General features: G+C 61.9%; 1 protein-coding gene across 2 annotated transcripts in view; it reads left to right on the plus strand.

Annotated features, from left to right (window-relative positions):
* PLCG1 (phospholipase C gamma 1) overlaps positions 1 to 11,875 on the plus strand; it is a 33,849-nt gene extending 21,974 nt beyond the window's left edge. Inside the window, exons 7-33 of one of the 2 annotated variants that reach the window (XM_061437585.1) lie at positions 53 to 136; positions 287 to 321; positions 526 to 598; positions 697 to 798; positions 914 to 1,032; positions 1,113 to 1,198; positions 1,295 to 1,415; positions 2,052 to 2,220; positions 2,319 to 2,441; positions 2,521 to 2,622; positions 2,702 to 2,889; positions 3,109 to 3,309; positions 3,457 to 3,576; positions 3,666 to 3,846; positions 4,621 to 4,698; positions 5,377 to 5,480; positions 5,653 to 5,749; positions 5,997 to 6,066; positions 6,470 to 6,627; positions 7,815 to 7,911; positions 7,998 to 8,222; positions 8,294 to 8,442; positions 9,106 to 9,220; positions 9,323 to 9,484; positions 9,585 to 9,673; positions 9,746 to 9,933; positions 10,070 to 11,875. In XM_061437585.1, the coding sequence (XP_061293569.1) occupies positions 53 to 136; positions 287 to 321; positions 526 to 598; positions 697 to 798; positions 914 to 1,032; positions 1,113 to 1,198; positions 1,295 to 1,415; positions 2,052 to 2,220; positions 2,319 to 2,441; positions 2,521 to 2,622; positions 2,702 to 2,889; positions 3,109 to 3,309; positions 3,457 to 3,576; positions 3,666 to 3,846; positions 4,621 to 4,698; positions 5,377 to 5,480; positions 5,653 to 5,749; positions 5,997 to 6,066; positions 6,470 to 6,627; positions 7,815 to 7,911; positions 7,998 to 8,222; positions 8,294 to 8,442; positions 9,106 to 9,220; positions 9,323 to 9,484; positions 9,585 to 9,673; positions 9,746 to 9,933; positions 10,070 to 10,112 (3,279 nt within the window). In that variant the 3' untranslated portion in view covers positions 10,113 to 11,875. The remainder of the gene's footprint in view (positions 1 to 52; positions 137 to 286; positions 322 to 525; positions 599 to 696; positions 799 to 913; positions 1,033 to 1,112; positions 1,199 to 1,294; positions 1,416 to 2,051; positions 2,221 to 2,318; positions 2,442 to 2,520; positions 2,623 to 2,701; positions 2,890 to 3,108; positions 3,310 to 3,456; positions 3,577 to 3,665; positions 3,847 to 4,620; positions 4,699 to 5,376; positions 5,481 to 5,652; positions 5,750 to 5,996; positions 6,067 to 6,469; positions 6,628 to 7,814; positions 7,912 to 7,997; positions 8,223 to 8,293; positions 8,443 to 9,105; positions 9,221 to 9,322; positions 9,485 to 9,584; positions 9,674 to 9,745; positions 9,934 to 10,069) is intronic. The other variant, XM_061437586.1, reaches the window with a different exon arrangement.
* The last annotated feature ends 1,391 nt before the right edge of the window (positions 11,876 to 13,266 follow it).

Below are 13,266 nucleotides of genomic sequence, written 5' to 3' on the forward strand. Positions count from 1 at the left end.
AGCCGCCCCCAGCCCCGGTGGGCCCTGACCAGCGGCCCTGCTCTGTCTCTAGGACCTGGAGCAGCGCACCAGTGACATCACCTACGGGCAGTTTGCACAGCTGTACCGCAGCCTCATGTACAGCGCCCAGAAGACGGTGCCTGAGCCCCCGCCCCGCCCCGCCACGCCTGCCCCCTGCCCCGCCCCACTCCACTCCCTTTGTGTTGTCCCAGCCTTTCTTCCCGAGAGCCCCTTGCCCATGGGGCCTCCCTGGGTTCTTGCGCTGACCTGGTTCTGTCTCCTGCAGATGGACCTTCCTTTCCTGGAAGCCAGCGCCCTGAGGTTTGGTCTGAAGTGGGGAGGTGGGCTTCTGCCCAGGCACCCCCGTCCCTCCCCTGGTTGATTCCCTGGGCCGGAGGGAGATCGTGGATGGTGGGGGTGGGGAGCCCTCCTGGACCATCCTGGGCACCGCCTTCTGAGGGGCCCCCATTGTCCATGGTCCACGCTAGCCATCCGGCCACCAGGCACTTCCCTTCTGTCCTGCAGGGCGGGGGAGCGGCCGGAGTTGTGCCGGGTGTCCCTTCCTGAGTTCCAGCAGTTCCTCCTCGAGTACCAAGGGGTAGGACTGGGCTGGGCCTGGGCCGGGGTGCCGGCAGGGGGTCTGGGCTCCCCAGCAGCTGGAGGCCTCTCTCACGCTCCCCTCTCCCACCCCGTCAGGAGCTGTGGGCGGTGGACCGGCTTCAGGTGCAGGAGTTCATGCTCAGCTTCCTCCGAGACCCCTTGCGAGAGATTGAGGAGCCTTACTTCTTCCTGGACGAGGTCCGCCGTGCCCCCCCCGCCGCCTGCCTGGACTGACCCCCTTCCTGTACCAGCCAGTGCCGTGGTGCAAGGCAGGGGCTCATCTTCTATCCTCTCCACATTTGTTCCCGGATAGTTCGTCACCTTCCTGTTCTCCAAGGAGAACAGCATATGGAACTCGCAGCTAGACGAGGTGTGCCCCGACACCATGAACAACCCCCTGTCCCACTACTGGATCTCCTCCTCGCACAACACGTGAGTGGCGCCCTCGGCCCCTGGCCTGACCCCAGGAGGTGGGGCTTGCCTGATGCCCCGCCACCCGCCTCCCCGTCTAGGTATCTGACCGGGGACCAGTTCTCCAGCGAGTCCTCCCTGGAAGCCTACGCTCGCTGCCTGCGGATGGGCTGCCGTTGCATTGAGTGTGCGTGGGGGCCGGGGGCGGGGGGCCTGGGGCAGGATGGGTGGGGAGATGGGGGATGGAGCCTGCCCGCTTGACTGTTGTCGCCTCGCTCCCCAGTGGACTGCTGGGACGGCCCGGATGGGATGCCGGTCATTTACCATGGACACACTCTGACCACCAAGATCAAGTTCTCAGACGTCCTGCACACTATCAAGGAGCACGCCTTTGTGGCCTCAGAGTGAGCGGCCGGGGCTCGGCTCCACCTCTCCTGGGTCCCTGTGAAAGCCCCCCAGGTCCCGGCCCTGCCTTCCACCTCCTGCCAGCTGCTGGAGCCCTTGCTGCCCGAGCTGCTTACTTCCTGCACCCTTGGCCCACCTGCCTGCTCCTTGGGCCCTGCTCCTCAGCCTGTGGAACACACTCAAGCTCTTCATCTTCAGAGATCAGTCCTGTAGCCCTGGGCCTGTGAGGTGGTTGTCCTGCCAGCTCCTTTACTGTCACAACCCAGAGAATCGTCTGTCCTCCGCGTGTTTCACTTTGCAGTTCCTATTGTTTCCCCAAACTGTGGTCACTACCCTCTCCCACCTCATTGAGGGGATCACCAGGGGCCCCCAGTAGCTAAATTTGGTGTAGGATGTCCCTCCTCGCTGCTGGGGCAGCTCCACGAAGGGACCAAGTCTGGGGATGCCTGTCTGTGGCAGTCCCAGTTGGCCTGGGTTTCTGCTGCACCCATAAGTTCCACCTCTTCTCTGGGGTAGCTCCCCTCTAGGGAGGACCTCGGGCTCTAGGCCCCTGACACCTCAGTCTGGGAGGGTCTGAGCCATGACCCCTGGGAATCACGGGGTCTCCTGTGTTACATGCTGTTCCCCTGCTGCAGGTACCCGGTCATCCTGTCCATCGAGGACCACTGCAGCATTGCCCAGCAGAGGAACATGGCCCAGTATTTCAAAAAGGTGCTTGGGGACACACTCCTCACCAAGCCCGTGGATATTGCAGCCGACGGGCTCCCCTCCCCCAACCAGCTCAAGAGGAAGATCCTTATCAAGGTAGGTCTGGATGCGGGACGCCTTTGCTTCAGTGGTGGGTTCAGGCCTGGGGGAGGAGGTGGGGGCCTGGGATGCCAGTCCCGACCTATCGCCCACAGCACAAGAAGTTGGCTGAGGGCAGTGCCTACGAGGAGGTGCCAACATCGGTGATGTACTCTGAGAACGACATCAGCAACTCCATCAAGAATGGCATCCTCTACCTGGAAGACCCTGTGAACCATGTGAGCGCTGGGCCGGGCGGGGCCGGCGGGGCAGCCACACAGAGGACTCTGTCACAGGCCCCCCGCTCGTCTCTTCCAGGAGTGGTACCCCCACTACTTCGTCCTGACCAGTAGCAAGATCTACTACTCGGAGGAGACCAGCAGCGACCAGGGCAACGAGGATGAGGAGGAGCCCAAGGAGGTGAGGGGCTGGCCCAGGGCTGGGGTCCAGGCTGGGGTGCGGGTCATCTAGCGTCTTTGCTGTCCCCTCCGCTTTGCAGGCCAGTGGCAGCACAGAGCTGCACTCCAACGAGAAGTGGTTCCACGGGAAGCTTGGGGCGGGCCGGGATGGGCGGCACATCGCCGAGCGCCTGCTCACGGAGTACTGCATTGAGACCGGGGCCCCCGACGGCTCCTTCCTTGTGCGCGAGAGCGAGACCTTTGTGGGCGACTACACTCTGTCCTTCTGGTAAGCCTCCCGGCATGTGCACACGCGGGTCTGGCACCACCAGGGGCGCCGTGGGTTCCGGGCACACACGCAGACACGGCGGTCGGTGTGGAGCCCCTGGAGGGCCGCCCCCACCCGAGCCATCTTTAGAGTGCCTCCTCCTTGAGACCTGGTGCCCTCCTATGGGTGGCGTGTGGGCTGCCGCCCCGCCTGCTGCTCACAGCCTCCCCGTCCCCTCAGGCGGAATGGCAAAGTGCAGCACTGCCGGATCCACTCCCGGCAGGACGCAGGCACCCCCAAGTTCTTCCTGACGGACAACCTCGTCTTCGACTCCCTCTATGACCTCATCACGCACTACCAGCAGGTGCCCCTGCGCTGCAACGAATTTGAGATGCGCCTCTCAGAGCCGGTCCCGCAGACCAACGCGCACGAGAGCAAAGAGTGAGGGGGCGGCCCGGGGGTGGGGCCCGGGGCGGGGCGGGGCACGCGGGCCTGGGGCCGGACCCAGATGCGGCCCTGCGGCGGGGTGGGGGCGTGGACCTGGGGCTGCGGCGCGGGGCGGGGCTGACTCGGATTGTCTGTCCGCAGGTGGTACCACGCCAGCCTGACCAGAGCGCAGGCCGAGCACATGCTGATGCGTGTACCCAGGGACGGGGCCTTCCTGGTGCGGAAACGGAACGAGCCCAACTCCTACGCCATCTCCTTCCGGTGAGGGGGTAGCCCTGTGGGGCTGGAGGCCATGCAGGGCACCCCTGGTCCCGGCCCGCTGACCTCGTGTGGCTCCTTTGTCTGTCAAGGGCTGAGGGCAAGATCAAGCACTGCCGCGTCCAGCAGGAGGGCCAGACCGTGATGCTGGGCAACTCAGAGTTTGACAGCCTTGTCGACCTCATCAGCTACTACGAGAAGCACCCACTGTACCGCAAGATGAAGCTGCGCTACCCCATCAACGAGGAGGCTCTGGAGAAGATCGGCACAGCTGTGAGCGCCTGGGGGCTGGGGGCAGGGCTCAGGAGACCCACTGGCCCTCTTGGAACTGCCAGGCTCACCACAGGGCAGGCCAGCAGCCAGCAGTCCCGGGGTGGATGCGAAGGACAGAGCGGCCCGCATGCTGCTGGGGGCCAGCCAGCCCAGCGGAGACCCAGGGAGGCGTCCCAGAGGGAAGGCCTGTCTGTGTGTCTTTGAGGCCGGGACAGTTGTGTGGGTGAGGAGGTGGGGAACAGGGGTTTCAGCAGAACTGTCCCTATGGGCTGGGGGGTGGGGTGGGGAGGTCCCAGAGTTCACCCTGTAGGGGATCCACCTCGGGGGTGGGAGCACAGCAGGGGCTTGTAGGCTATAGAGATGTGTTTGAGGAGGGCAGAGCCACGGGGAAGCCAGCATGAAGGCAGGCTGTGGTGCAGGGGCCAGGATCACAGCCGCAGCGAGGACAGTGGGGCCCCGGCAGACCGTCCACTGGAGACTCTTGTCCTCAGTGGGCCCACGTGGCCAGGGCGAGAGCCGCCCGCTGGGGCTGGGGTCTGAGAGGAGGTATGGGTGGAGGCAGCTTCTGGAGTGGCATGATCTCCAGTCATGGACAAGGTGGCCAAGATAAGAGTGAGGAGAGAGGAGGGATGTTCTAGGCCCCTGAGGTTGGGGACCCTGGCGGACCAGGTGTGTGAAAGGGGCGGACGGGCGGCCTGGTGAGGAGGGGACACGGAAGCCAGCAGCTGCTCTCACCTCTGGGCATTAACATGGCCTGTCCTGTCCCGTTTCCAGGAGCCTGACTACGGCGCGCTGTACGAGGGCCGCAACCCTGGCTTCTATGTGGAGGCGAACCCCATGCCCACGTTCAAGGTACAGCTTCGGGCTCTGGGCGCAGGAAGCTGGGGAGGGTCCCCCAGCTGTGGGGTGCAGGGCGGCCTGCGGTCTTTGTGCAGAAGTGGTATTTGTGGTTTTCCGAGGCCTAAGAGGTGTTGCGAAGTTTGTGGTTGGTGTATGACCACAGCTCTCTCGGGGCTGGCCCCAGCCACTGTCCCAGGGGTCAGCACTGACCCTTCCAGACTCCTCCCCGGGGCAACCCCGGTTTCCTCCCTGGTGGCAGCAGGTAGGGGGTGGGGCACACTGGCTACTCCTGAGCTTCGTCAGACAGGCGGATCTTCCTCTTTGGGCCTTTGTTTCTAAGGGGTGAGGATCTGGGCCCTTTTCCTTATTTTTCCTCAGCAGTAGGGACCAGATTCCTTCTCCTACTTCGGAGATGCGGAATGATGGGGTGCCAGCCACACCCCGAGCCATCCCGGTCTTAGAGGAGGCGCTCAGCACCTCCCATCCCAGCTTCCCAGTCTGACTCCTGGGGCCCAGGGTTGGGGCTTGGGAGGTCCCCTCGAACCCAGAGGAGCTTCCTTCCAGAAGCCCTGGCTCACCCGTCCCCTTTGCCCTGGGGAGAGCGGTCATGAAGGTTGGTGCACATGCAGCTGTGGGTGGGAGAGGAGGAGCGGGCAGCCTGTCTGCTGGACTGGGGCTTCTCTCCCACAGTGCGCCGTCAAAGCTCTCTTCGACTACAAAGCGCAGCGGGAGGACGAGCTGACATTCACCAAGAGTGCCATCATCCAGAACGTGGAGAAGCAGGAGGGAGGCTGGTGAGCCCCTGAGAGCCCCTGGTGCAGGCCAGGCGTCCTGGGCGCTGGCCGTGCACACGCAAGAGGGGCTTGGGAAGCAAGGGCCCGTGTCGGCCCCAATGGACCCGCAGAGCTGCTTCCTCTCGGGAGTTTGGGGTCGTCCCTGGGGGTCAGCACACTGTGGCTTCCGCAGGTGGCGGGGTGACTACGGCGGGAAGAAGCAGCTGTGGTTCCCTTCAAACTACGTGGAGGAAATGGTCAGCCCGGCGGCCCTGGAGCCCGAGAGGGAGGTGAGACCAGGGCCATATTGGTGGGAGGGGATTCCCGTGTCCACCGCCTACACGGCGTCCACGTGCCTGCGTGTGCACAGCACTCCCGTGTGTGCTCCCATCACCACGTGCAGGCCGCAGTCCGATGAACATGGGCCGCACACGTGTGGTTTCGTGTTTGTCTGTAGGGTGTATTTCTCACGTGCACTCAGACGCCCCCTCGTGTGCACACAGCAGACTTGCTGACTTTGGGCTTTGCCTCCCACAGCACTTGGACGAGAACAGCCCACTCGGGGACTTGCTCCGGGGGGTCCTGGATGTGCCAGCTTGTCAGATAGGTGAGCCCCAGCCCTTTCTCTGCCACTCAGGATCAGGCTGTCCCTGGTGGCTCTCTCCATGCCCAGAGAGAGGAAGCTGAGGGTTGGACCCCACAGGCTGCCCTCGTTCTGAGCTCTCCCCGCTCCTGGACAGCTCGGCACCCTCTGGCCCCCCATCCCCCAGCTCTGAAGCCTGCATGCTCCCCCCGTGCAGACACTGGGGATGATGCTGCTGGCGAGCTGAAGTCCACGGTCCTGGAGGGCTGGTCCTTGGCTGAGACAGGCTTAGAGGTGGGGGCAGGGCCTTGTCTCCAGGCTGCCTGTCCTCCACCCTGAAGAGGAAGGGAATGAGCTCTGCCCATGCCTGGGGTGGGGTGGGGGTTCAGCCCTGTATCCCCAGCTCTCCTCTCCTCCCTCTCTCCAGCCGTCCGTCCCGAGGGCAAGAACAACCGGCTGTTCGTCTTCTCCATCAGCATGGCCTCGGTGGCACACTGGTCCCTGGATGTGGCTGCCGACTCGCAGGAAGAGCTGCAGGACTGGGTGAAGAAGATCCGGGAGGTGGCGCAGACAGCGGATGCCAGGGTAAGAGCCTGTGCTGGTTCTCCAGCCACAGGGCAGCCCCCGCCACTTGGCAGGGGCCGGAGGGACACACGTGCTCCACGGTATGGCACGTCGAGGGTGTGTTGAGTTTGAGGTACACCCAAGATGTTTCTGAGTGGCTCTGCGTAGTGACCAGTTGGTATCAGGGGCAGAGGCGAGAAGCTGGGTCTTGGGCTGGAAGCAGGAGTAGGTGCCAGGGTTTAGGGCGAGGTGGTACAGGTTGGGAGCAGGGTGTGACCTCCGAGGACGCGGGTGTTGAGAAAGAGAGGCCGGGACGAGCAGGTCAGCGAGGCGGGATGTCTGACGCGAAGCGGGCCGCAGAGCAGACGGCAGTGCCAGAAGCTCAAAGTGCTGGTCAGAGACGGCCGTAGCTGCGGGCAGTTGCGGCTGGGTGGGATGGCAGTGGGCCTCGGTGGGTGGGAGGCAAGGGCGCCGCCTGTGCAGGACAGAGCGGTGGAAGGACCAGCTTCTGGAGCCGAGAGGAGGCCCCGTGCTGGCCGGGGTGCGGGAATCCTGTGGTGGGGTGGAGGGGCTGTGGGACGCACCGTGGCTGCCTTGGAGAGAGGACGCCCGCAAGCCAAGCCAAGAGGGCTGGGTGCGGAGGGCTTAGAGCCGAGCAGGGCCTGGAAGGATCTGGTGGTTGAAGGGATGGATCCCGGGGTCTGGTATACAGAGAGAAGGAAAAGCTCAAGAACAGGAGCTGCTTCTGGAAGGAAGTGGGCCTCCACGAGTCCGAGGGCTGCATGGGGCGCTAGGGAGGGATGTGCTGGGGCTGAAGTCTGGCTGTGGCGGGTAGGTAGTTGTGTTGAGAAAGGAGAACTGCGGGATCAGGGGTGAGGCTTCTGGGCCGGGGCTGGAAGGATGGTCCAGAGGACCCAGAGGACTGCGCCCACGTTCCCAGTGTAGTCAGTGCCCGCAGCGGGCCCGGAGCTGAGTGAGGACCGAGCGGCCCTGGGGTGCAGCCAGCCCAGCGCCTCGAGTGTCTCTGGGGTGCAGGTGGTGTGAGGGTCCCGGCCTCTGAAGCCGAGAAGGGGTGTGTTCTCAGGACGGTTTCTGGGGTGAGACTGAGGACAGCCGGGTCTGGAAGGTGCGGGTGGACATGCCCAAGGTGGCCGGGGGCTCCTCTCCCTGGGGGCTCCCGCCCAGGCTCAAGGCCCATGTGTCCCCAGCTCACCGAGGGCAAGATGATGGAGCGGAGGAAGAAGATCGCCCTAGAGCTCTCAGAGCTCGTCGTCTACTGCCGGCCTGTCCCTTTCGACGAAGAGAGTAAGGGTCCAGCCTGGGGCGGGAGGGGGCTTTCCCCAGCGGCACCTGGGTGGGCAGACTCTGAGCGCGCTCCCTGTTGGGCCCAGAGATTGGCACCGAACGGGCCTGCTACCGCGACATGTCGTCCTTCCCGGAGACCAAGGCCGAGAAGTACGTGAACAAGGCCAAAGGCAAGAAGTTCCTCCAGTACAACCGCCTGCAGCTCTCCCGCATCTACCCTAAGGGCCAGCGGCTGGACTCCTCCAATTACGACCCCCTGCCCATGTGGATCTGCGGCAGCCAGCTTGTGGCCCTCAACTTCCAGACCCCAGGTGAGGCAGCGACCAGGGGTGGGGTCCCGCCAGGCACTGGGGCTGGAGCCCACTGTAACCTGCTCTTGCAGACAAACCCATGCAGATGAACCAGGCCCTGTTCCTGGCCGGCGGGCACTGTGGCTATGTGCTGCAGCCCAGCGTCATGCGCGATGAGGCCTTCGATCCCTTTGACAAGAGCAGCCTCCGCGGGCTGGAGCCGTGCGCCATCTGCATCGAGGTGGGAAGAGGGCGCTCTGCTGGGCTGTTTCCAGGCACCAGGGCCTGGGGGCTGGCTAACACGACATGGGAGGGTGCTGGACAGTCCTGGGGCTCAAGGGAGAGGAAGCCGTCTTCTGAGGTGGGCGTGGGCTTCAGGCCTGCACTGGGGGACTGGGCTCAGTGTGGCCAGTTCTTGGCACTCAGGAGTCAGGCGGTCCAGTAAGACCAAACTGTGGGTAGCCACTGCCTGGCAGGAGTGGGCAGAGACGGGCAGGGAGCTGGTGCCCCTGCCTCAGGAATCAGCTCGATGGCACTTGTTAGGATGGGGGCTTGAGCAGCACTGAGCCCCGATGCCGCCCTCTCGAGACCCCAGGGGAGCAGCTGCGATGTGGGCGACTTGGTGCTGTGGGGTGCGGGGGCTGTGGGCCCGAGCAGGTCTTAAAGGAGAAGGAAGGACAGAGTGGGGGTGACCGTGTCTTCTTTCCAGAGATTTCTACTTTTTTGTCCTGGGGGGGAAGTAATTTAAACATTTTTGTGTTAAAATGCACATGAATTTAAGGTAGGTTAGATTGCAAAAACTCACATGGGACTTCTGGGCAGTGTCCTGAGGGCCCAGCAGAGGGCGCACTGCCTCCACCGCTCAGTGGGGACCAGCCCAGGTCCATCCTCGCCTGCCTTACAGGTGCTGGGGGCCCGGCACCTGCCGAAGAACGGCCGAGGCATCGTGTGTCCTTTTGTGGAGATCGAGGTGGCCGGAGCCGAGTATGACAGCATCAAGCAGAAGACAGAGTTCGTGGGTACGTCTGCCCACCCCACGCCCCCGGGCATGTCAGCCCCTCTGCACCTGTGACTCCATCATCCCGGCAGCGGCCTGAGGCCTTTTGCCCTTGCTTTCACAGTGGACAATGGACTGAACCCCGTGTGGCCAGCCAAGCCCTTCCACTTCCAGATTAGTAACCCCGAGTTCGCCTTCCTGCGCTTCGTGGTCTATGAGGAGGACATGTTTAGTGACCAGAACTTCCTAGCTCAGGCTACCTTCCCAGTGAAGGGTCTGAAGACAGGTGAGGGCCCTTCTCCACACCATGCCCGCTGCGATCCGGCTCGGGGGTGGGGCGGCTCGCCGGCGTTCCCCTGGGCTAAGGGCCAAGCCTCCTCCCCCAGGCTACAGAGCAGTGCCTCTGAAGAACAACTACAGTGAGGGCCTGGAGCTGGCCTCCCTGCTCGTCAAGATTGACGTGTTCCCTGCCAAGGTACTCGCGGGCGGGCGGGCAGCGGGCGGCGCCGGGGCCGGGCAGCCACTGAGCCCTGTGTCCCTGCCAAAGCAGGAGAACGGCGACCTCAGCCCCTTCGGGGGTGCGTCCCTGCGGGAGCGGAGCTGTGACGCCTCGGGCCCGCTGTTCCACGGCCGGGCCCGGGAGGGCTCCTTTGAAGCTCGCTACCAACAGCCCTTTGAGGACTTCCGCATCTCCCAGGAGCATCTCGCAGACCATTTTGACGGTCGGGATCGCAGGTGAGGGGTGGGGGCGAGGTGGCCTGGAGGAGTGGTCCTGAGAGGCTGGGGGTTGGCCGGCCGCCCTCGGTTCCCCTCGCCCGTCCCCCCAGGCTTCACCCCGCCGCCCGTCAGGATGCTCTTCCCTCCCGCCCAGGACCCCACGCAGGACTCGGGTCAACGGAGACAACCGCCTGTAGCCGTGCCACAGCCTCGCGGAGAGCAGCAGGCGCCGTGCCACGCACGGAGAGGGGGCCGTGGACTGGGTTCCGGGAAGCGGCCTATGGGGCCGCCCTTCTGGCCTCGCCGCCTAGAGCCCAGATTCCAGCCGTGGACACTAGACGAAAAGCACGCCATTAATGAGATGTATTCCTGTTTTGGGCCTCCACGCCCCAGCTCTGGGTGAAGGCAAAAAACTGTACTGTCTAGCCTTTAAGCACACACGCCTGGCCCTACCCTCTGGAGATGGAGCCTTCCACCTTGGGACCACCACTGCGGCCACTGCCTCTCGGAGAGAGAGGCTGCCTCAGCTGGGGGCACAGGAGGCTCCGAGGAGCCGGGGACATTCCTGAGAGGGGCGGAACAGCAGTAGCCTTGCTGGGCTCGGGAGTCAACGTTTACACAGTCCTGCAGCTTTAAACCCCAGCCGGGCAGGGAGGGAGAGGAGGTGTCCTGGAGCCCAGGCGGAGGAGCACAGGGCCTGCCTGGAGAGGAGGGCACAGCACAAGGGCACGCTGCCCACGACCAGGAGCACCACCCACCTGACCGACACAGAGCCTCGTGTGCAGGGTAGCAGTATTGGGCAGCCAGGCCGTGAGGGGCCCGTGGAGGAGGCCGAGGTGGCCCAGGGTGCCACCCAGAACAGGGAGAGCGACAGCAAGTTGCAGGGCCACAGCTGCAGCGCCTCAGGGCAGTGGGAGGACAGCGGCCCTGGGGCACCCGCTGGGCCGCAGTGCCCCCTGCCTGCAGCCTGGGCACAAGCCTGAAGGACCCACTCACCAGGGGGCACATGTCTGTGGGCACTGGGCAGTAGGTGGCTCCTCCCACATCGTCAGTGAGGATGGGCCTGTGTTTGCGTCACAGCCCCCCAAGAGCCAGAGCAAGATGCCAGCTGGGTCAAGACTGATGGGCACCTGTGGGCCCGGAGTGGAAAGGCCAGTTCCCCACGGCAGAGGTCCAGCTGGGCACTGGCCGCCACGCATTCAGGAAACGCCCTCACACAAGGAACATGTCCTCCCACAGCAGCTCAGCAGGCCAGCCGTGAGTCCCAAATCAGAGTGGAGACCATTTTCCCTGTCACAGCAAAACACCTTGGATTGGAGTCTGCCAGACGACCCTGCAAGAGGACGCTGTCTGGGTGATCTCGAGCATTTGTGAAATCAATCAGATCCTGACAATAGACGGACATGTTGTTGGAGTATGGACTTGTAAAGTTTATTTTTGCACACTCTGTTTCTCACGACCTTCATTCCTTCACGTAGGATGTATGATTTTCTATGTCTTCCACTTCTGACCTGAAAGCTGCTTGGTGGGGGGATGGGACTGGGGAAGCAAAATGAACGAACTTATCTGTGCACTGTGGCAGACCTGTTATTTTTACGGATTTTACAGCTCAGTTAACAGTGTTACCTTTTTAAGATTTCTATATACTCTTCAGAAGAACCACTGAGCCGTTCAAGCCTTGTTATTATCCGATCCCAATAGTGATTCCATTTTCTATGGCTTTTAGGATAGACAATAAATTATTTAACATTATATTAAACTTTCCATATCATGGACTGTAAACCGAAGGAAATCACGTGGTTTCTCAGAAAACATATTGATTTATTTAAACTAATTCTGAAATGGTATTTCAAAGTACCACCTCCCAATCAGCTGTCCATAGCAAACATGTCTATATATGGTTGCCAACGTTTGGTTTATAATTTAAATGTTAATAAAAATTTTAAATTTTATTGAAAAAGCTTTCCTTCTGAAAAGGACTGTAAAAAGTGGAATTACTTCTCAATGGCACCATAATGACGTTCTGCTCTTCCTGCTGCTCAGCCTCAGTGGGCGAGGGGCAGAAGGAGAGGACATGGAGCAAAGCCAGCCGATGACGCAGGTTTCTTTAAAGGCAAAGATGACGCGGGATGCTTTCCCTCAGGAAGGAAAGAGGGATGAAGGAGCTGCTGGCCTTGCAGGGCACAGGCCACTGGTCGTTGACGGACCCTGCTGTACCTGTGGCAGGTTGTGCCCGGCTGGTGGAAAGATTCAAGGCAGGTGTGGAAGGCTGGAGGGGCGCAGCCCCATTTCTAAGGACAGGGGCCAGAGTCCCAGCCTGTGGGCACGAAGCTGCCTCAGAACAGCCAGCCCTGAGCTCGCGCCAACGTGCTGCCGGAACTCAGGCTTGAGACTGGTTGTTCGGTAGCTCTGCTGCCCTCTTAAGATCTAACGCACATAACGTTATTCTCACGTCTTTTATCCCTTGTGAGTTCTTACTGAGGCGCAGGAACACCTGCTCCTCTCCGGAGACATGTTAACTGGGGCCGCTTGCCTGGTGGTTATTCTGCAATAGAACCAGGTGAGGAGGAGGTTTACTTCCCAGGTCCAGCAGACCTTCCCTCTGGGCTGCGAGGCGGTGTGAGGCCACCCTCTCCCCCAGCCCATGTGCCGAGGGTGAGGCAACGTAGAGTGCTGCCCACCTGCAAGCAGCCAGAGTCCCTTCCCAGTTCTGCAGAAACCGCTCCTTTAAAAACAAGGCCCATGTAGCATTCAAGCGTAGGTTTCTGGGTTATACTCTGCCTCTAGAGCTTGGGGCCGAAATCTCTGTGCCTAGAATATGGTTTAAAGGGCCCTGCCCTTCCCTTCCTGTGGCTGTTTTTTTAGCGGTCTGTGCTGGTGTGGATCAAAAATGCTGCGGTACAGAGGAGAGAGCCGCCTGCCTGTTGGATGCATGGGTGGGGATGGGCATAATATGCCAACCCAGGAAGCCTGAGGGTGATCATTGAAGAGACGTCGGTAAGTGTAATCAGTTGGTTCTTAAAATGGTCATCGTGACATACGGCCCTGGTGTGACAATGTAGGTATGCAAGTATGGTCCCTGGCTTCGGAGAGACCCAAACAAGCTCAAGGCAGGTTTTTTACAGAAATCAGTTCAGAGCATCCCTTTCCTGTATGACAAGTCAGACAAAGACATACATTTCCCAAGTTCTCAGATTTGGGGCCAGTCCTGGTCTATTGCAGGCCCCTCTGAGCACCACCCACTTGGAGAACTGGGATCCCAGTTTGAGATCCTTCCTGTCATCCCTGAACTAGATGTAGCCAAACACCCTGCTTAGGTTCTCACTGTTGCCTTGGCTTTCTTCTGGGTGC

This window comes from Bos javanicus, chromosome 13 (genome assembly GCF_032452875.1).
Source record: "Bos javanicus breed banteng chromosome 13, ARS-OSU_banteng_1.0, whole genome shotgun sequence".
NCBI classification, from domain to species: Eukaryota; Metazoa; Chordata; class Mammalia; order Artiodactyla; family Bovidae; genus Bos; species Bos javanicus.